General features: G+C 52.9%; 9 protein-coding genes across 9 annotated transcripts; 6 read left to right on the top strand and 3 right to left on the bottom strand.

The window, feature by feature from the left end:
- Positions 1–2,011: 2,011 nt before the first annotated feature.
- On the top strand, positions 2,012–4,167 carry B0T23DRAFT_370162 (GLE1-like protein-domain-containing protein). The gene is made up of 2 exons (XM_062836576.1): positions 2,012–3,032; positions 3,101–4,167. Exons 1-2 carry the CDS (start codon positions 2,187–2,189, stop codon positions 3,878–3,880), a joined length of 1,626 nt encoding a protein of 541 aa, XP_062697198.1. The 5' UTR covers positions 2,012–2,186; the 3' UTR covers positions 3,881–4,167.
- B0T23DRAFT_370164 (t-SNARE) lies at positions 4,168–5,642 on the bottom strand. Its single transcript, XM_062836577.1, has 2 exons — positions 5,303–5,642; positions 4,168–5,216 (listed from the first exon to the last, which is right to left on the bottom strand). The coding sequence occupies exons 1-2, from the start codon at positions 5,347–5,349 to the stop codon at positions 4,484–4,486; spliced, it is 780 nt and encodes a 259-aa protein (XP_062697199.1). The 5' UTR covers positions 5,350–5,642; the 3' UTR covers positions 4,168–4,483.
- Positions 5,643–5,699: 57 nt separating this feature from the next.
- On the top strand, positions 5,700–7,691 carry B0T23DRAFT_370167 (peptidyl-prolyl cis-trans isomerase B). Its single transcript, XM_062836578.1, has 4 exons — positions 5,700–6,506; positions 6,568–6,694; positions 6,764–6,915; positions 7,158–7,691. The coding sequence occupies exons 1-4, from the start codon at positions 6,182–6,184 to the stop codon at positions 7,409–7,411; spliced, it is 858 nt and encodes a 285-aa protein (XP_062697200.1). The 5' UTR covers positions 5,700–6,181; the 3' UTR covers positions 7,412–7,691.
- Positions 7,692–7,726: 35 nt separating this feature from the next.
- On the top strand, positions 7,727–8,835 carry B0T23DRAFT_370169 (Trm112p-domain-containing protein). Its single transcript, XM_062836579.1, has 2 exons — positions 7,727–8,058; positions 8,232–8,835. Exons 1-2 carry the CDS (start codon positions 7,873–7,875, stop codon positions 8,427–8,429), a joined length of 384 nt encoding a protein of 127 aa, XP_062697201.1. The 5' UTR covers positions 7,727–7,872; the 3' UTR covers positions 8,430–8,835.
- Positions 8,836–10,399, bottom strand: B0T23DRAFT_370171 (BIG/ATPase V1 complex, subunit S1). The gene is made up of 4 exons (XM_062836580.1): positions 10,151–10,399; positions 9,632–10,005; positions 9,349–9,567; positions 8,836–9,286 (listed from the first exon to the last, which is right to left on the bottom strand). The coding sequence occupies exons 1-4, from the start codon at positions 10,240–10,242 to the stop codon at positions 9,147–9,149; spliced, it is 825 nt and encodes a 274-aa protein (XP_062697202.1). The 5' UTR covers positions 10,243–10,399; the 3' UTR covers positions 8,836–9,146.
- A 133-nt stretch (positions 10,400–10,532) lies between these two features.
- Positions 10,533–11,704, top strand: B0T23DRAFT_20323 (nucleolar protein 12-domain-containing protein). Its single transcript, XM_062833421.1, has 2 exons — positions 10,533–10,924; positions 10,996–11,704. Exons 1-2 carry the CDS (start codon positions 10,694–10,696, stop codon positions 11,458–11,460), a joined length of 696 nt encoding a protein of 231 aa, XP_062697203.1. The 5' UTR covers positions 10,533–10,693; the 3' UTR covers positions 11,461–11,704.
- On the bottom strand, positions 11,614–13,030 carry B0T23DRAFT_20288 (tropomyosin). Its single transcript, XM_062833414.1, has 3 exons — positions 12,586–13,030; positions 12,055–12,359; positions 11,614–11,929 (listed from the first exon to the last, which is right to left on the bottom strand). Exons 1-3 carry the CDS (start codon positions 12,601–12,603, stop codon positions 11,767–11,769), a joined length of 486 nt encoding a protein of 161 aa, XP_062697204.1. The 5' UTR covers positions 12,604–13,030; the 3' UTR covers positions 11,614–11,766.
- Positions 13,031–13,154: 124 nt separating this feature from the next.
- Positions 13,155–14,868, top strand: B0T23DRAFT_20326 (uncharacterized protein). Its single transcript, XM_062833422.1, has 2 exons — positions 13,155–13,507; positions 13,587–14,868. The coding sequence occupies exons 1-2, from the start codon at positions 13,288–13,290 to the stop codon at positions 14,684–14,686; spliced, it is 1,320 nt and encodes a 439-aa protein (XP_062697205.1). The 5' UTR covers positions 13,155–13,287; the 3' UTR covers positions 14,687–14,868.
- Positions 14,869–16,005: 1,137 nt separating this feature from the next.
- Positions 16,006–20,427, top strand: B0T23DRAFT_20341 (histone-lysine N-methyltransferase, H3 lysine-4 specific). Its single transcript, XM_062833426.1, has 3 exons — positions 16,006–16,895; positions 16,974–20,094; positions 20,163–20,427. Exons 1-3 carry the CDS (start codon positions 16,179–16,181, stop codon positions 20,264–20,266), a joined length of 3,942 nt encoding a protein of 1,313 aa, XP_062697206.1. The 5' UTR covers positions 16,006–16,178; the 3' UTR covers positions 20,267–20,427.
- Positions 20,428–20,728: the final 301 nt, after the last annotated feature.

The following is a 20,728-nucleotide window of genomic DNA, read 5'->3' on the forward strand; positions in this document are numbered from 1 at the left end:
ACGGGAGAAAGAGGTTCGGTGCTATACTAGGAAGTCAGGAGGACTGGGCCTTGGACCTGGGAGGAGGAGGAGGAGGAGCAGAGCACTTTCAGCGCCGCAGCGGGCAGTCAGCGAGAGGAACCCGAAAGGTCCATCCATCGGCGGGCATCCTGGGCTGGCTTGTACCTAGGGTATCTACCTACCTAGACTACATGCTAGTGACGAACTGATGCGTGAGAGGGAAACGACAGGATGGTGCCCGCCCGCCTGGCAGTCCCGGCCGTCCTGCTGAGGTGAGTGAGGTCCGTCCCTCCTTGGAGGCGCATGCTGCAGGTGTACACGGTGCGGCGGCGGAGCATGGAAGGTCCAGGTTCACGGCAGGCATCTCTCACGGTTTCGGCAGTTGCACCTATCAGCGCCGGTGCTGGGCAGTTGGCTGAAGTGGTGCCCTGGGCTACCTACCAAATAAGTAGCGGGCACGGGCAGTCGAGAACTACCACGGGTACCTAGAGGTAGTAGTAGAGGTAGCAGCAGCTACCTGTACCTTACCTAGGTAGGTAGGTACCTACTCACTCCAGCCCCAGACAGCCGAAAGGCCCCAAACGTTAGTAGCGCCAGGGTAGGTGCAAGCACGCAGGGTGTGAGGGTGCACCGGATACACCCCATGTGCGCGACACACCGTGCTCCTCTTACAACGCAACTACTACCTCTACTGAATGAAGTAACCTTTGAGCCCCTTTTATAAAACCGTCTTCTGCCTTTGTTCAAAACGAAATTTACAATCATGACATCCATTGCATACCTACTTCTGGAGTTTGTGTTCAACAGCCAAGAGCTTCGAAGAGTCGAGGACCGCGACAAGAGCATCCGGGGGAAGCTACACTACAATCAACGACGCCAGTGGGGAAACGGTTCCTCAGCAGACTCGGGAAAATCACAAATGGCAGAAGTGGACACTCCCGCTAATCGTCTTTACCCCATACCTCATTTAGTTTAGATCCAGGATATCTCAAACATGGCGTATGCTGGGCGACGCTTCCCTGTCACGAATGTGTCTGCACAGGGACAGGGACGACAAACTCGAGATGTACTCGAGGATACGTGCTCGAACATTTCTCTCGGGGAAACTCAACGTTGGTCGGAAAGAGGATCGCCAACCTATATCATGATGTGCCCGGCATCACCTGGGGAATTTGGACTGGCCTTGTCGGCGTAACAGGGAAGATGTCAATGATGATGGTGATACCCTAAACCCTGGATCGACGTGAGTACACCGCATACTGTAAGACGACAGCCGTGTCTCCCGTGTCAGAAGCTCCGGCAGGCTTTGGGGGTCTGTGTCTTTGATGACGGTACGATTCGCAAAGGCGGTTGAAGAGAAGAGAGACACAAATACCTACGGGAACTAATGGAGTTGCTATCTGCCACATACAAAGACCACAAGCTGACCTTCTCGTCGATGTTTGCTGTCCGCAGCACCAATGGATGAGGATGATATGCAGCAATTTACGATGAAAAGATGTTTCCTTGATTCATCACACATCCTGCATCAAAGTTCGTTTGAAATGTCACTAGCACGTTGCCTTAGTTTAGCTTCGTATGTACATACAATGGCTACTCCAAAGGGTAGTCACTCCGAAGCCCTTTCTCTTGATTGTTCCTATCACTTTGTAATTCAAATGGAAGCCCGAGGACCTGGTGATATTTCAGCGTAACACAACATAAGCAGACATCTAAATTTGGGTTATAGATACCAAAGCCACTTTGTAATGTCTACACAGGTAGGTTCTTGTTGCCAACAATATATCAAGGCTGGAGTTCAGGTTGGTTTATAGAAAGGTGCCACTTCCATCCGTTCTCCCCCACCAAAAGCGGCTGCAAGGACCACTGCACCTAGCCACACACAGTGTGTAAAGATACTACTAAGACAGACGGGTGCCAAACTAAAACCGCACCCGTGGAGTGGACTTAGCGCTATTGGACTCGCGACGCGCGCAAAGTACAACTCCATTTGATAGTATCCATAGTACTACCCTTCCGCAACTGTCAAGCCGAAGACAAAACCGGACGATCACCTCAACATCACCTATTTTTTTTTAACAAGCAGCGATATATCTGCCTGAAAATTTTCCCAGTGTACCACCTGTTCGGCAATCGTGACGGGTGACTGGGATTGTCAAGCAGCAGCGCATCCAACCACCGACAGGATGGCTGGTTCGTCCCCCGCTCGCCCAAACGGCAACCAGTGGGCAAGCTCGTCCTCGCGATCAGTCATATCCGACATTCTTGCTGGCGACCGCAATTCCGAGGCCCGACATAGACTTCTGATTGAGGCCGCTAGGAGGGAACATGAACGTGTACGCGAGGAGGCCGAAAGAGTGTACCAGGAACACCTCTTGAGACAAGAGCAGGAACGTCTGGTCGAGGAGCGCAAGAAAGAGGAGGAAAGGATACGAGCAGAAGAACAACTTGCTGCTGAGCGAAGGAAGCTTAACGCCCTCAAGGCGAAGAAAATCGAGATCCCGCCCGTTCTGCCCGACTTCGAGCCAGCAAAGGCACCATCTCCAGCCCCGAAACCTGCCTCAACGGCATCCCCATCACAACCACCCGCGACCCAAGTCAATGGCAAAACACTTTTCGGAAAGCAACCCGAGTTGCAGCCAGCGTCTGCACCGGCTGCATCGAAGCCTTTTGGAGGATTTGGACAGACACTAACAAGTGCGCAACCTGCCACTGCTGCCCTGAAGCAATCAACGCCTGCATCTGCAGCCTCTTCTCAGCTTGCGACCAGTAACTTGCTAGGGAACAATATCCAGGTCAATGGAACCGCCACGGCCACGACCATTGCCAAATTACCGACACCAGCACCCGTGCAACAAGGAGCGGACCGATTGGCAGTGATACACAAAAGCCTGAAAGAGCTGCGGAAGTCTATGTTGGATCAAGCAAAAGCAAATCAGGCGCTCAAAGCCCGTATGGGAGATATGCGTCGAGAGATCAGGAAGTGTGTTGGACAACTCACGGGAGGCGGCGCAGGAGTCAACCGTCAACAGGTAATTGATCACCAAATCAGCCTTATAATCGGCTTTTGGGGGACTGTGCTAACCGGACACAATGGCAGAACAATACCATTGCTGCTCTACTACGCGAGGCGCTCGAAAACCGCGTACAATCCCAGCTCGTTGACCCGAACACCTTCCTCGTCGAATCACGAGCCCCAGTCCAAGGGCCTACCAACAACGATCCGCAGGTCCCGTCGCTATTTATCTATCTACTGAATGTCTTCGCTAAGGCCACCATTTCCCAGTTCATCAACGAAGGCGGTCCACGACCAGAGACAGCCGATCCCGTGGGTGTCTGTATTGCCGCCGTGTTTTCCGACCCGGCATTCGCGTGGCGTGGGGCTTCCATGATCGACATCCTTCTCGCCAAGTTCCGCATCGTCTGTCCCGTCCTGTGGGGTTATAGGGGCAGCGAGAAGACGGAGCAAGGACGCGCCAGGATAGGGTGGTGGAAGGACAATGGAAGATGGGTTACGGAGCAGGTGCATTTTGACCGAATGACGGGTCTCGGTGCCGGCTTCGCCGCGATATCGTTGCGAAACTTCGCCTCGTCCAAGAAGCAAAACCCATACCCACCACGACATTACTGGGCGGCCATGGCGAAGATTGTCAATACCCCTTCGGGGGAAATCTCAAATACCCAGTGTGTGGTTCTGAAAGCTATGATCCAGAACTACGAGGAGAAGTTTATCCATGCATATGGAACTGCTGCCCTCGCGGCGTTGAGGACCGCGCTCGTAGAGTTCCCTGCTCGGGCACCGGTCAAGTCGAGTGCCGTGAACTCGTTGCAGGTTGTCCATGATCTGCTCAGGAAGAGTACTGGAGCTGCTCTTGGATAAATAAAGTGGTCGTGTCAGGGGAATGGGGTTGGTGTGTTGTGTGTCAGAAAGAAAAGTCATATCAAGGGCGTTCAGGAGTTGGTCATTTGAGGTTTTCAGCATCTTGGAAGGATAACGTCTGCCATGTGCCGGTTACGAAAAGTTAGTGTTCTTCCAGAAGAAGCTGAAAGGCCGGGCTTCCCAGCGTATTTGGCGCTTTCTGTTATATACCCAGCGTATCTACAATCAAGGCGGCGAAGCTCGTAGTGGGCATACAGAAACAAAACCTAGCACATCGGCACTCAGGGAAAGAAAGCCTTGTATCGGGTGCAGAATTGAGCCTTTGTATGGCTCCAAACTCAATGTTGCTGACCGATGCCCGTTTCCAACCGGATCATAGCGGCAACAACTCGTCGTTACAGTGATCCAGTAGGTCATTATTGTATTACCGTATGACCGTCCATCATAATGCTGTAGGCGGTAAAGCAAAGTAAGTAACAGGAGAGCCAAACATCATAGACACCCCTTCAGAACTCCTCTTAACCGGCAGAACCCAAAAAGAAAACAGCCCGCCTAGTCTAGTCTTCCAAAACACAACCCCAATCCTCCCACCCAGCTCCCAGCTCACAAAATGAGCAATAAAACCAACAACAAAATCAATACAAAGATCAAGACCGCAATGCAACAACTGCTCAGTGTGTCCTCGTTGTGTCTCATCACATATGTCAACTTCTGCATCCCCGTCTGCAACCTCCCTCCCACGCGGTCCGCCAAATCGTCCGCCACCTCCAGCATCTCCCTCTGCTCCTCCAGCTCACGGCCCATGTCATCCGCCTGCCGCCTCAGCACTCCGACCGTCTGGAATACCCCATCCAGATGCTGGTCCTGCTCGCGCATCATCTGTATCTGCTGCTGGTGCTCGAATTCGGCTGCGTAATCGTCGTCTTCGCCGGTGGCGCCAGCGGCACCGTTTTCGCCGTCCGGGATGGCGAAAGATGATGGGTCTGGTAATTGGTCCTTTTGTTGGGTACCCTTTCCAGAGACGGCGGATTTGGATGCGAGCTCCTGCCGCATGTTCTCTACCTCGGACCCGACATCTTGCACAAGGCGCTTGCGCCGCGTGACTTCGTGCGCCGACAGGCCATATTGCGTGGGGTCGCACTCGACGGCCTTGACGGACTCGACGAGGTCGGCGAGGTCTTCGGCGAGGGAGGAGAGGGCGGATTCGAGGTCGGAGCGGGCCGCGATCAGCTCAGGGGAGTCGGTGGAAGAGGAGGAGGAAGAGGTGAAGAGGGAGCGGATGCGTAGGTAGGAGGTGAAGAGGGAGCGGGTGGATTGGAGTTGGGTTAGGACGTCCCTGTGTTTGGAGTTTGGTTAGCTGTCATTGTTTTGGCTTGACTGTGGTTTATGAGTTGGGAAAAAGGGGGGAGGGTCAGAGCATACTGTTGGACCTCAAGGAAGGGGTCCTCCTCGTGAGTGGAGGACATCATCGCGCTACTGCGAAGACGAGGAGGAGGAAAGCTGCGGCATCAGTTGTCGGTTGCATCAATTGACATGCGCCGGCCTTATTAGTCCCAAGTCAAAGGAAGTGGAGATTCACTGCATGAAGAGATTGGGAATGTGGTGGTATATGCAGTGATCTATTGTCTTTGATTAGAATAAAGACCAAGGTATAATGATGTTGCGGCCGGCAGGGTTCACGATCTCGACAACTGCCTCGACCTGGACGTACTGTAGCGGCGCTATGCATACAAGCGCGGCCCCCCAGATTGACCACTCCCTTTGTGGCTGAGGGTGAGTCTAAAAAGTACATGTGGTTCTGGACCCGCCGTCGGCTTGGCGTGAGACATCCCATCCCATGGACCTCTTCGGCTGCCCCGCTTCTGCAGCGGTGCAGCTCCCGCTCCCTCGTCTCAGGGCAATCGCGCAGTCGCTGTGAACGAACCCCGACGATTCCATCAAACCCCGTCTTGTCTGAACATGGTGACTGCTGCCCCTGTTGTTTTGAGGGGAAAATGCGAGGCCCTTGATGCAAAGGAACTGGTTGGACGACGCGCGCTGTCGGTCCGGTTGTCAGTGCACTGGTTCCAGGTTCCCCGGTCGCGGGGACGGGCAGTGGAGGGCAGCTCGCCCGATTTGGTAGGTGAAACGTAGCTTCAACGGAGCCGGGGACCAACCGAAGAGAACCATCGTGTCTCATCAATTGTCCTTTTCCTTCTCTTTTTCCTCCTCCTCCTCTTCTTCTTTTCCACCAATTCTTTGACTTGGGTCAGGTCATTGTCTTTTCCCATCTCAATCCAAAAACTATCGTGAACCGTCAAGATGTTCAGCTTGCGGCGACTCCTCCTCGCCGCCGCGCTGTTCCTCGGCGCGATGCTGCTTTTTGCGCAGTCCGCCGAGGCAGCCAAGGGCCCCAAGATCACCCACAAGGTCTACTTCGACATTGAGCAGGGCGACAAGCCCCTCGGCCGCATCGTTATGGGTCTCTATGGCAAGACCGTCCCCAAGACCGCTGAAAACTTCCGCGCTCTTGCCACTGGCGAGAAGGGCTTCGGTTATGAGGGCTCTACCTTCCACCGTGTCATCAAGCAGTTCATGATTCAGGGTGGTGACTTCACCAAGGGCGATGGCACCGGTGGCAAGTCCAGTATGTTACTTCCAAGTTCTATTAGGCACTTTGGTCCATATTATTAACCGCTTGTGTACAGTCTATGGTGACAAGTTCGCCGATGAGAACTTCAAGCTCAAGCACTCCAAGAAGGGTCTCCTCTCAATGGCCAACGCTGGCAAGGACACCAACGGCTCCCAGTTCTTCATTACCACTGTCATCACCTCGTAAGTCGAATACACTCGAGCCGCATGGTCTAGGAAGTGCCCAGTTGGCTAATACGCATTCTGTTGCAGTTGGCTCGATGGCAAGCACGTCGTCTTCGGCGAGGTCCTCGAGGGCTACGATGTCGTCGAGAAGATCGAGAACACCAAGACCGGCCCTCGCGATGCTCCTGCTGAGCCCATCAAGATCGCCAAGAGTGGCGAGCTTGAGGTTCCCCCTGAAGGTATCCATGTGGAGCTTTAAAAAGCGTCTTCTATCCACCCTTGCGAATCCCCATTTCCCCGCCATTAACTGTTCACAAACCTGTGTGGGAAAGGTCATATAAAAGAGGAAAGGATATAGAAGCAAAACATTTTGGATCCTCATACCTACAATGGTGTCCAACTGTGGATCGTTTTGTTCCTATGACCGTTTACCCGTGTATATGAGTCCATGTGCTGATGAGTCGGTGTTTTTTCTCATCAGGCCTGGAAGGCCAATCGGAATGGGCATCTCCCGCGTACGCAAACGAAGACGAGAAGCCTGCTGCTCCTGTTCCTGTTACCGATGCCAAGCCTCCTGCGCACGACAGCATCCCCGCCGCCACCGCCGACGACGATGACACTGGTGCCCCCTTGTTCGCCAAGGTCCTTTTCTTTGGCGTATTAGTTCTAGGTCTCGTTTTATATATTCGCCTTCGTCGCGCCCCTAAGGGTACGTACGGAAAGGGCATGGAGTAGGCAATACCTCGAATATTTGAAATCTGACAAGGCTGCATAACAGGTAGCTATGGGGGTCTGGGCGGGCGTGAGTAGCCCAGACGAGTAGTGTTAAACGGGAAAAAAACAATCAGAATCAAATCATGGGCATATTTGGATCATCGCATAGTTCGCTTTTATTCCTATGTATATCAGTCGCAGTAATGGTTGTGATGGTTGCTCTGGCGATGTAGTGGCGTGTCTGTAAGTCGAAGCATAAAAGTAGCATCACGTGGATCCATTTTTATCCGTTCGAGTCGCTGGGATATCGAACTTTTTTTTTTTTTTTCGATACATTTTTGGTAAGACAGTACCGACTTGTAAACCACGACCAGGAAAACCTTGAACATCTTTTCACTATCTTCCCCGAAACTCTACGTCTCGCTGGCCGAATCCAAAACTAGTTGAGAAGCATAATATTCAATCAACCAAAACCCGCCAAGATGAAGGTCATGACACTCAACTTTCTGACCTGCGCGGTCAAGAACTGCAAGTCATCCAACGACTCGTTCCCGCTGCACCCCAAGGAGGCCGAGCTGGCCAAAGATGACATCGAGATCAACCCTCAACTTCTGATTAATGTCTTGCCTCGCATCGACTGGGCTGCTCTGCGGACTACTTCTACCGAGGTACGTTGAACTCGTTTTGCATTTCAATCCAATATGGATTCACAACATATCTTCATCCCCAATTTCCAGAGAATTTCCACATGTCCATCTCACACCTCCCTCATCCTCCCACACTTTCACTTCACCCCAAACAACAGCATTTCAACAACGTCCTCAACTAACACACACACCAGCTCGGCTTCCCCACCCTCCCCGAGCAGCCTCCCTCGCCAGAGGACCTCCAGTCCGACGAGGCTCTCCTCAAGGAGCTGCACGAGCTGCTCATGGAGACCCAAATGATGGAGGGCAAGCTCGTGTGCGGCCACTGCGGGCACGAGTACGCCGTCAAGAACGGCGTGGCCAACTTTCTCTTGCCTAGCCACTTGGTATGAGTGGAGCGCGAGGCAGCAAGGCGAGGCGTTTTCAGGGATGGTCGTGTCGACTGGACTAATTGGACTGGTTGGAGACCTGTTGGAGAATCGGGGAATCTTCATCGGATAGTAAGCACCAAGCAGTGGTAGAGTGGAGAAGTGGCTCCTACACGAACTCGGGGAATGCATGCGATGCCAGAAGGCTGGTCACCTGCGGGGAGCAATGAATGGATGGTTTTGGGTGACTGCCCAGGGTTGGTTAAGGGCTACCGCAGGAGTCGATCTGGAAGAGATCAGAGTATGGCGAGAATGATTTCTTGAGGGGGCGGTTATTTCAGCATTTTATTTGTTCACTTTCAAGGCGTTCTGTAAGGGAAAACATCAATAGAGGACTATCTGGCACATATCAGCGGCGTGAAAGAAAATTTATTCCACCAAGGTGACAGGCTGAAGTTTCCAAGATTGCACATGTTTCATGCATATCATGAGCTCCATATCATAGCTCATGCGTGCATTCTTGTTTTCATTCCCATCTTGTGTTGTTCTAGTGTACGAATGCGCAATGCTTTAATGATACCCAACCAAGAACAAGAACCCTCGAACTCCGGCCTGTCCCCCAAACCCATATACATAGCATGATTCCATAGCAAAACAAAACCTTTGTTCTGCCGCATGCACATCTGTTGTTCGTTGCATCCCAAACCCTACAAAATACTAGGCACAGGGCCTCCAAGTGCTTTACTGCTGCTTCTTCTGTGCAGTCGGTCCCATCTCCTTGTCGAAAGCGCCATATGAGACTTCGAGACTACCGAGAGCCTTCAGTCCAACGCCAAGGATGGAGAGCATGACGATGAGAGCGAGCAGGGCGACGAAAATGCCTGGTTCAGTGTCAGTCTACTACCTTGGAAGAAAGCGCCGACTTGAAAGGATGATTACATACCAGGAGTGAAGAACTGATACTTTGCAAACAGCGGGCGGTTATCATAAGTGGTGTTGCCGTTGTCACTGCCCTCCTGAGAGCTAAACTGTCCGCGCTTGAGATCCATATGGACTGGCTCGATAAAGTCAGGCTGGTAAGCCTTGAACTCGTTAGGATCTGATACCATGACAAGGGTATAGTCGCCCTCAAGGGTATCGAGCATCAGGCCCAGCTGATCGTCTATGGTTGCTCAGGTTAGTATGGGGCAATTCAATAGCCGACCCGTGATCCGAACTAAACATACCATTAGAAGCCAGGATTTGCGCCCTCTTATCCTTGTGCTCCAAGGAAGGTAGATGCGTGAGGTCAACCTTGACGATACCGGCAACCTTCCCCTTGGCTGCGCAGGCTTCCTTCACATAATCCTCCAACGAATGGGTTGAGAGGTCGCCGACTACCTCCGCAACGCTGAACCGGCCCTTGATTTCCTTGCTTGCGATTGTGTCGCATAGACTGCGCATTTTACAGTGCGAGCCATCGCGGATGTCGGCGGCGTGCACGTTCGGCTGGGAGACGATAACGTAGTCCCTCGTAGGACAAGAGGAAAGGATCTCCTTGGCGGAAGCAATTACTTGATTGCTGGTTTGGAGCTGATCGTATCTTTCGGGTGTGTTGAGCCTGGAAATCACGGTTTCAAAAGGGTCAGCATCTTCAGTCGAAGTCACATGCATGGAAGCGCAACTGAGTGGGATGTGGTGCACAAGATCGTGATGGCGCGAGGGCAAGGGACACCACCCACGGCGACAATTGGGACATGACGTACTTGGAGGTGGAAAAGAGGACAAATGGTGAAGAGTCCGAGAAGGCATGCACTGCCGTAGAGGCGAGCAGGGTTGTTACTATCGAGAGTTGCATGATTTACAGGTTATGCCAAACTGTCTGCGATGTTGTCGTCGTCGTCAGTTGTTGTGTGGGATATGCGAATATGGTGTAGTGTACAAACTGGCAGCGTGGTGTAGCTCCAGGATCCAGAGCCCGGGAGCGTGGATGTCACTGCACTGGGAGAGCGCCAGACGTCTGATGCATTGGGATTGGATGCTGGGGGGTGACCGGCAGGCTATGGGCATCAGCGATAGGCGGTAGAATAAGGCAGAATACGATAAGGCCGCTTCCTGCATGGTGCCCCGTTCGAGTGAACATTTGAACAGGGGGGTGGCTATCAGTAAATTTACAGTTGAACCCAGAGCATCCAGATCGCTGCATCCAAACATCGATCCTTCCCGCCCTTACCTCTACCTCGATTTCTTGTTCTCCTCACAAAACCACTAAACGAACTTTCCACTCAAACTCAACCCTCAAAGCCATTATGGAGAGGGATCCAGCGTTCTTTGTCGCCCCAAGGCCCAAAAAAAGTGGGCTCGCGCCGCCACCCAAGAAACGCAAGATAGTGCACAAGGTCGAGGAAATCACATTCGACAAGGACGCCCGCACCGAATATCTTACCGGTTTCCACAAGCGTAAACAGGCCCGCATCAAGGCTGCGAAGGCGCAAGCAGAGGAAGAGGCACGGCTGGAACGAATTAGGTTGAGAAAACAGGTACGTACCGGATGACCGCTGTCTTTCTTGGTTGGTTCCATGGCAGTAAGTCTAATCCACGTCGGGTACAGATCAGAGAGGAGCGGCAGAAGAACCTTGAGGAACATATCCAAACAGTGCACAAGCTTCTCCACGAGGCAGAGCGTGCCGGTACCGACGACAAACCCACCGAGAACAAGTCAGACGACGAATGGGATGGGCTATCCGAGGACGACGTGGCGGAAGAGCCTGCGCTTGATGTTGAGGAGGAGTACATCGATGAAGACCGCTATACGACCGTGACAGTAGAAGCTGTCAGCGTAGATAGGGACGGCATCCACAAACCACGGACCTTGAAGGACGAAGAAGATTCCGAGACGGAGAAGAACAACAAGAAGAAGAAGGCGGCTGAAGAGGCGGCGCAGCAAGAGGCCGACAAGAAATCAAAACGAAACTTCCCAGAGAAAAAGAAGAAGAGGAAATTCACATACGAAAGCCGACATGACCGAAACGTCACAGAGAGGAAACAGAGGGCAAAGAAAGCGAAGCGGGCATGATAGGTTAGATGGCGAAGGAAATAATCTACCGCTATTCCTGACAGCGGTATCCCTTACGATATCTAGATCTTGTTCAAGTACTGTGTGTGCAATGCTGGGATGATGGATTATGCTTTGAACTAGTAGGCAATATGAGTTGTACGAGGGAGTTAGATGACGGCTTGGTTTGTCCGTCTTATCTCCCTACTCGACAACCCGAGGACAAACGGCATAAAGGGTCAGGCTGATATTATCGATGCGGTGACGCTGTGAACAAACGTAAAGAAAGGGATTTCCACCATGTTCCGACTGCATCCGTTGACCAACTTAGATGTTGGCAATATCGGCCTGGAACTCTTCCAAGCTCTTCTGTACCTCGGCATACTTCTTGGCCATCTCCTCGTACTTGGACTCCCACTGGTCGCGCTCTTGCTCGAGGGCCTGAACCTTGCGCTCAAAGTGGCCGGCCTTGACGTCGGTCTGGCGAAGCCTGTTGAAGGAGAAAAACATCATGTTAGTCTAAGGTGTCGCAAAGAAAAGGGGTTCAAGGGCACAGGGGTTAGGACCCTCCCCCATCTCATCGTCCAGGGGTGCGTGTTTTCGATGCGAACGTACTTCTCGTTGGTCTCGCGGAGAGTCTTGTCAGCCTCCTCGGCCTCCTCTTCAAGAAGTTGAAGTCTCCGTGTCAGCGTCTCGTTCTGAGTGCCTTGTTGCGCGCCATCCTCGGCGGCGCTCTTGAATTCCTTAACCTGGGTCTCGAGCTTTTCCACCTCACTTTCTAGCACGCTGTTCTTGTGGGAGAGGGAGGTGATCTCCTGCTCCTTCTGAAGGTTCTCCTGCTCGAGGACCTTGATCTTGGACTGGAGCTCCTCGACCTTAGCCGAAGCCTCGTCAGCCTCGAGGCGGAGCTGGTTCATTTTCTGTAAGCGTGATCGCGCTGGTCAGCATTCCGTCGTCAAAGAGCATCGCGATAGTGGTGTCAAGCAGTCGCGGGCATGTTTAGGCCTTGACGGGCAGGCCTGGGGATACACGGATGTGGCGGTGGCCGTAGCTGGCTGTTGCTCCCATTAAGGGGTTACGCATCACTGGGCAGTTGGTGGGGTCCACAACAGGGATCAAGCTCTCGAAAGCGATGATGTTTCTTACCTCCTTGATGCGGTCCATTGTGTCGGTATTATGTGTTTGTGTGGTGGAAAGGTGAGATTAGAAGAGCGCGATGTTGCGAGTTGACGGGTATCTCGAGTGCGAAAAGGGCAGTTTGTGAGGATGGTGTGGATGTGTTGGTTGGGTTGATGGAAGGGAAGAGGAGAAGGAGAGGAAGGTAGCGGACAGATGATAGTGGGTTTGCAATATGAAGAGTGCCCCTCCCCTCCATAACGGCCGCCTGCGTGTCTCCCTCGCCTGCCGTGACTTGGGAGATACGGGAGCCATACATCGTGCCCAGATCGGGGGTCCAGCTGCCCCTGGCTGGTCCAGTTGACCCAGTGCGTTCAGCGCGCCAGCGGGCGGTCTGGCAAGTCTGACCATCTGAATGGGCTGCTCACAGCTTCCCGCTAGGTGTCTTTCAATTTCCATCCTCATCCACTGAAACTTGTCGGTCTGGATCCCCTGGATAGGATTCCACAGGCGGGCAGCAAGGGGCTGGCTCAAATGTGGGGCCAGTTAAGTTGAGCAGCTCACTCCGTTGCTCGGCCAACGCCTCGCCTCGTTCACCCACAAACAGACCGACGGCTCCAAGCACTTGAACTGAAGAGCATCCGATTACTGGACCTTTCCCCGCCACCACCTACATACGACTACAAAAACTCTTCTGGGCAGTTGGGAGCGATCCCATAGCAACACAGCAAGATGTTGAGAGCACATCAAGATCAAGAAAATCGCATTGCGCATCAAGCTGGGAACGCTAAACAACTCCCAGTGAAGACACCTGGCGCTTTGTACCCGAAAACGCCGTTGAAGGTCCCTCTCAACGATGAGAACACCACTCGAGTGTTTGCCGGAAAGGGCACGATTGCAAAAGGCGATAATGTCTTCACTAAGGGCACTGGGGCAGCCATGATGACGCCCGGTGAGTGCTCTTTATGATCTCTTTCCACAATCGAAAGAGGTTGGTTGCGCAAAGGATATCGGTTGACCATTCAAAACAGCCCCTCGAACTGCCAGAGCACCGCTCGGGAACAAGACCACCAACGCAAAGGCAAGAGCGGCACAGCAAACCGGCGGAGGCAAGGAACTAGGCGGCGATCTCAAGTCAACCGTCAAGCCAACGACGACCCTTCGTCAAAAGCAAGCCGCGCCGCAGACCCAAGACTCCAAGCTGGACGTGCATGCCGATATCAAGCCAAAAAACAACGACGAGGAGGAGATCGAGTACTGTCCTCCCCCGGCACAGGACCTTCCGTACGAGTCCGACGTCCTCCCTGCGCACGCCTTGACCTTCGAGTCGCTGAAGCCCGAGAACATGTTCAAGGGATACTACGAGTATTACTACAAGAAGTTGGACAACAATGGCATGACTGCCAAGGAGAGGGAAATGGCAGAGCGGCAACAGCGTGACTTTGCACGCGGCGACGAACAAATCAAGAAAGACATGGAGGAGTTCGACTGGAGCATTGGCGACATTCCTGAGAGCAAGGATCTCCTGAAGAAGACCCAAGTGGACGCAGCTGCAGTTTCTTGCTCCGGAGAAACCAAGAAGACTGGGCGCCTACCAAGCAGGCCGCCTAGTATGTTGGTAGCCCGAAGAGCTGCTTCCCTTCTGTCCCATACTTCTGCGAGGGAACGAAGCATATCCCGCCCACAGGTGAATAGCAAGCCCTCTTTGACGGCCGTTAACAAAGGCAGTCTTTTCGCGCGCAAGCCCTCGCTATCAAATGCAAGTCACGCCAGAACCCTGTCGAAGGACCGTCCAATTTCTAGTGCAACATCCCGAAATACCCTAGGATACAGCAGAGGCAGATCTGTTTCCGAGGCTGCAAGGCCGGCTAGCGCTGCTGCCAGCAATCAACAGCAATCTGGGCCAAGGCCTCGCCCTTTCGCCCGCACCAGCAGCTTGGTGTCCAATGGGTCAGACAATACCATCACCCCGTCTCGGTTTGCGCAGGCTCAGACCACACAAGATTTTCAGAAGCCATTCGGGCTGCTTTCCATCTTCGCCCATGATGAGGAAGAAGAGCACAGTGACCATGAGACTGTGCCTCATTTCGATGATTCCGATGATGATTTCCAGCTTTCAACCGATTTCTGAGCAGAGGCGTTCATTGGAAAGTCGAGCACTTGCTGAGTGACTTTTTCGTCCATATTTCTACATGAGTGGTGTTGGTTTTTTTTTTTTTTTGTTACGGAGTTCAGAGACTGGACGGTGAGATGGATCATCACAATAGTCGGTCGGCTGGTTTGCCATGGTTGGTCTGGCTAATTCTTTTACGCACTATGCAACATTATGAGCGCCGTTAAGGTTGGGAAAGGAATGGTTCCATGGTGTTTCGTCTTCATTGTCGGAGCAAGCATAGATGGTTTGGCGTCTATTCGGAAGAAAGGCAAATAAACGACCGTAATGATGATGTTCTCACGGCTTGTTTGGTGTTGGGCGTTGTCAACCGTTAGGCTGTCATATGGCAGAGCAGGGAACAAGGGAACCTTGTGGTTCTCGCTGTATTTCAACAATCAGACGCTTTTTAGCCCTATGTAAACAGTAGAAAGCGCGTCTTTTACAGTTAGCTTGAATGTTGAACAAAATACAGTTTCCGGTCGTCAATTGTGGGTGATAATCGCCACATAGTGTCAAGCCAACAGCTTCGAAACAAGTGTTCTTCAGACTTCAATCCCTTTGTGGTGATGGAGATCAACAACAGAGTTGGGGATCGTTGAAGCTGCAATGACGCAGTTGGTTGTAAAGAGAACTGAAATGGTAAACCAACAGTGGAACACAGTGACTGACATGTGGATGCCCCTCCACCGGGCCACTTTGCGCTTTTACGCTCCTGGCGGAAGGTAGCAGACGCGACAAGGGAAATGAAGCGCGACACGGGCTTTAATTGTTGATGCACAGGCCAGCCTGATGCTTGGCGCAGGACGAACCTGAGAGTATCTTTCCGTTTTTGGCTTAGCAAATCCCCTTATCCGCCTGCCGCCATGTTGCCCTTCCACGCTTGTTTCAACTTTCAGCGGCCGGCGCATCGAAGAATCCATGGTCCACAACCCGGTCTGCGCTGCCCATGCCCTTGTGCCCTTGACGCACCTCCTTTGAAGGAAGAACACTCTCAAACTTTCGACTTCATTCAATCCCGCCACGATTTTGCACTGCTCACAACGAACCACCGTCTCCCACTCAGCGTTTTCCGTGTCGCCGATGTCAGCAGGGCTCGCCGTCTCTATTTGATCCAGATTCATTCCTTCCTTCGCACACAATCGAGCTCACCACTCCACGCCCTCATTCGCTGCCCCGTTCACCAGCCACTGCAGTCACCCCCCCGTTCAGCGTTCAGCGTCAGCGCCCGCCCTGATCGGCAAAAGCTCAGTCCCGCCCGTCCTGTCGCGTGGTTCTCTCTCGCTCTGCACGCGCGCGCGATTCTGCCCTTCACAAAAGTTATCGCAGCTCACGTCGCCCTCGACTTCGGCCACGTCCCAGCTCAATCCGCCCGCGTCGATCCCCTCATGCATGCTATCTCGCAGTTTCGCCGACTCGAGTGATGATGGTAGGAGGAAGGCGGGAGAGGTAGACGTTCCCCATTCTCGCAATGTCTCGGTCGTCCGGCGCGAGTTTCGCTCAGTTCTTCCCCGCCGCTCCGCGGGCTGCCAGGGACAGAGCTACGGAGCGAGAGCGGGCAAGAATGAGAGCGCAAGCTTCTCCGCCCACGCAGCCAGTTGACACGAACGGCCATCGCACTCCCTTGTCCTCATTCACTTCCAACCGATCTGATGACGGAGCCAGTCCTGGCCGCTCACACATAACCTCTCTCAATCACAGCTCATCCGCCGGTGCTGACGCAACCCGCCCTCCGCTTGAAGATACCGAGTCGCTGCCCGGCGACACGCTAAACACGGTTGGCTCTGCAAGCTCGCATGCAAGCACAAGCTCATCCATCTTCAGTTCCTCCACGCGACAGCCCGCCATGGCCTCAGCTTCAGTGAGGAACTCTCACACTCACAACTCCACCACCCCTCTCACAACCGCCGACTCACCGTCATCCTTATATCTCTCTACATCCCTTCATGCGAAGCCGCACTCTGTCTCGCCCCATCATGCCGACAAGCAAAACGGCCTGACACCGACACTCAACGGCTCGGCCACTGATTCTCTCGTCCCACTCCCTGACGGTACCGAACGTGTCCCGCCCCGCGACCCTAGTCGCTCCGTCTTGTGCACCATATGCACATATGATCCTCTCCTGGACAAAAAACTGTCGAGCTCCGAAAAGAAAAAGGCGAAACCTATATACAAGGATTATGGCTTGGTACGTACACTGAACACGTCGGCGTGGAAGGGGGGAGGGCGTCATCTTTGTGAATCAATTGGCTAATACTGCTTATAGAACGATGAAGATGACGCTCCCCCTTCAGATCCACGCCTGGCGCACGGCGGGAAACTCAGCTACATCAACGTCAACTTTCACCTCCCTAAAGCCCAATTGATTGATGCGCCGAGCAACCTGAAGCCCTATCCATATGACCCCAAGACCTCCTGTGGCCCGGGGCCCCCAGTACAAATTCTTGTGAGAGGCTTCAATCCTTTGATCGCCTTCACAAAAGTCACCACCATATTCGCATCATTCGGCGACATTGCGGAAAGCAGCAACAAGATGCACCCAGAGACGGGAAGCTATCTCGGCTTCGCGACGATTCGGTACAAAGATTCGAAACCGACTTCTTCACGACCCGTACCTGTTCCTGCTCATCAAGCTGCCAGGAGAGCTGTCCGAGGAATGCACGGGAGGAGGATAGAGGCCAACCAAGTCCGCGTCGAGTTTGACCCCGAAGGCCGAAAGAGCAAGGCCTTGATGGAGGCTGTTCTTAAAAAGAGTAGGGAAACATCGCAGACCCCGAGCGCTGCCTACAAGATTCCTACCGGGCCTAAACCAAGAGCTGGTGAGGTTATCCCTGGACCTCCGCCAACAGCCCCCAAAGGTCCAGCAGCGCACCGAGCCCTTGGAGGTTCCGAAGCCGGTTGGACCTCAACCAAGCCTCGACATCCCAGCATCATCGAAACCGAACCGATCGTTAATCATATCAAGAGCGAGCCGTATATTTTTGTGGCGCATGAGTATGTTCCAGTGATGCCAACAACTGTGGCTCATATGAAGAAGCGGCTCAAGCAATATGGCTTTGATGACATTCGCGCGGATAGGACGGGCTACTACATTATCTTCCGCGATTCTCATTATGGGCGAGACGAAGCAAGCAAGTGCTACAATTCCGCAAACGACACAGCGTTCTTCACTTACAGCATGGTCATGGATCTTCACCTCTTCGGTACGGTGGGCAAGAGCTCAAGGAGCTCTGAGGATCATCGCAGGCACAGCTATGGTTCGGAGAAAAGACCGCCACCCGAGCACCGACAACGTGATGATCAAGACCGGCGCCGCCGTGATGAAGAGGCGGACATTGAGGAGGAGAAGAAACAACGGGCCAAGAACCTCGATCCGGTCAAGGAGGCTGCCGAAGTGATACGACGAGAAATGACGGAGCATCTGCTCAAGACCATCCGTACCAAAATCACCCTTCCTGCAGTCTTCGACTATCTTAACCCGGTCAATCATGCTGCAAAGCGGCGTAAGCTTAACATTGACGACGCTCATAGTGGTACGATTCCATCGATTGTCTTCGATGACTCTGAAGGCAGGTCTTCTCCAGTTGGTACTCCGAATTCGAGAGCCGACCCAATTGAGAGGCGTACGGCTCGCGCTGATGTTTCAACTTTACGGGTCCGAAAGCTGAAGAGCAGGGGAGTGAATGCCCGAAAACATGGGTTCAATGATCCCTTTGCGCGGGCACGACCCACGCAACGAGTAGATCTTCGGTCTCTGCATCATCGTCTTAACTCCGATAGTGACGATGATTCTGACGATGGTGTGGATAACCGATATTCTATGATTCGGGACACAGAGGAACCGGAGTCTCGGCCAAGGAGCCGTGTAAGTTCAGAGGAGGACCGGAACAAAGAAGAAACTGGGTCCTGGGTTGCTGGTGAAGACGACTCAATGACGGAGGCCAGCTTCGCTCTCAACGATACGTCAGCCCTGCTAAAGAAGCGAAAACTGGACCTTCCGGCAGAAACGGCTATTAAGCGGCAGAAGAAAGCTGAAGAGCTCTTCGAGGCGACTATCGCACGCATCGAGACCGAACTGCCTTCACAGGAGCAGGCTGTGGAGTCTGCTACCCCCACAGGCGTCGAAGCACCATTGAATGACCTACCTGATGCCGACGTTAAAGCCGAACCGGCAGAGGACAAAGAGACCGAGGACTCGCGGTTGCCAACCCCTATACCAGATAACACAAAACCGAAGAAGAAGGCCAAAGCCAAGAAAAAATCCAAAAAGCAGATCTTCGAGGAGCGTGAGGCGCTCAAAAAGCAACAACAGGAGACATTTGAGAGAGAGGCTCTTCGGGCCGCAGGGATTGAAGACATTGAAGGTACTCCGGACGCTGAAGCGAAATCCCAGGTTGGTGAACCTGAACCTGTACCCGAACCAGAACTCGACACCAAAGGGGAAGCCCCGGAGGCTCCCGAGGCAGAAAGCAAACCTGATCTGGATCCTGAATTGTATCCATCGGAGGTCGTCGACGCTCTCATCCTACCCAAGGATTTCAACTTGGATATTGGAACCCTGAAACTGGTGCCATTTCAAGGCGAGGATGGACCAGATGCCCAGAGGCTCCAAAGAAAGTTTGGTACCGCTAAGCTTGATTGTGATGCTGAGCTGTGGCTTTGGAGACGGAATAGGATCCGGCAACTCAATTCAGAGGATGGGTCAATCGATAAACCAGTTGGAATCGGCGGTTATTATGTGCCCAATCCGACTGGATGTGCCAGGACCGAGGGCGTCAAGAAAATTCTCAATTCTGAGAAGTCCAAGTATCTTCCCCATCATATCAAGGTCAAGAAGGCCAGGGAAGAGCGGGAAAAGAATGCCAAGAACGGGAACACCAACTCTGTCGCTGCCGCCGCAGAAGCCGCCAGGCTCGCAGCAGATAGCCTGGTCGCCAAGGGCAATTCGCGTGCCAACCGTGTCAACAATCGCCGATATGTTGCGGAGATCAATGATCAGCGAAAGAACTTTGGGCAAGATTCGGATGTCTTGCGGTTCAACCAGCTTAAGAAGCGAAAGAAGCCAGTGAAATTTGCGCGATCCGCTATTCATAACTGGGGTCTTTATGCAATGGAAAACATTAACAAAGACGACATGATCATCGAGTACGTTGGTGAGGAAGTCCGACAGCAGATTGCCGAACTTCGCGAAGCCAGATACCTCAAGAGCGGCATCGGTAGCAGCTACCTCTTCCGCATCGACGATAACACCGTTATTGATGCGACGAAGAAGGGCGGTATTGCCCGATTCATCAACCATAGCTGCATGCCCAATTGTACAGCCAAGATCATCAAAGTGGAAGGGAGCAAGCGCATCGTTATCTATGCGCTGCGCGACATTGCTCAGAGTAAGTCTTTTATGGTGGAAAGTGGCATGAGATGCAGTGATAGTTTGAGCTAACGCGGCGTGTTGTAGACGAAGAGTTGACGTACGACTACAAGTTCGAGCGCGAGATCGGAAGCACGGATCGTATCCCCTGCTTGTGCGGAACAGCAGCATGCAAGGGGTTCCTCAACTGATCGAACAACGCACGATGCGCTTGATATAGCAGTAACGACTGTCACGACTCCGGATGCTTCGGATTCTGAGCGTTCCTCGTGATGGTGGAGGTTGATTGAATGGGTACGACGCAAAGCAAGCTGGTGAAGGATGGATGGTGTCAAAGACTGGTCGGTGTAATATGGACAACAAAACGGGCTGGTGTCTCCTTCCTTTGCCTCTTATGAGTTCCACTTATTTCCTGGTTACGCTTATATTCTCCTCACGAGCGGACAATTAATCCCGGACTACCTTGCCACTCTTTGGTTATCATTCTTTGGGTTCGTTCTTATTTCTCTTCCATGGCCGTTTGGGGGGGTAGTTGCAGCCACCTGTCTAAACCCGCAGCAACCTTCCTGATATACCGTGTGAACTTGTTGAAAGGTTTATTTTGTTTGGGACAGGCCTCAAAATTGGCGGATGAAGGGACTCGGACGGTTCTT

Source organism: Neurospora hispaniola (assembly GCF_033458365.1).
Source record: "Neurospora hispaniola strain FGSC 10403 chromosome Unknown B0T23scaffold_1, whole genome shotgun sequence".
NCBI classification, from domain to species: domain Eukaryota; kingdom Fungi; phylum Ascomycota; class Sordariomycetes; order Sordariales; family Sordariaceae; genus Neurospora; species Neurospora hispaniola.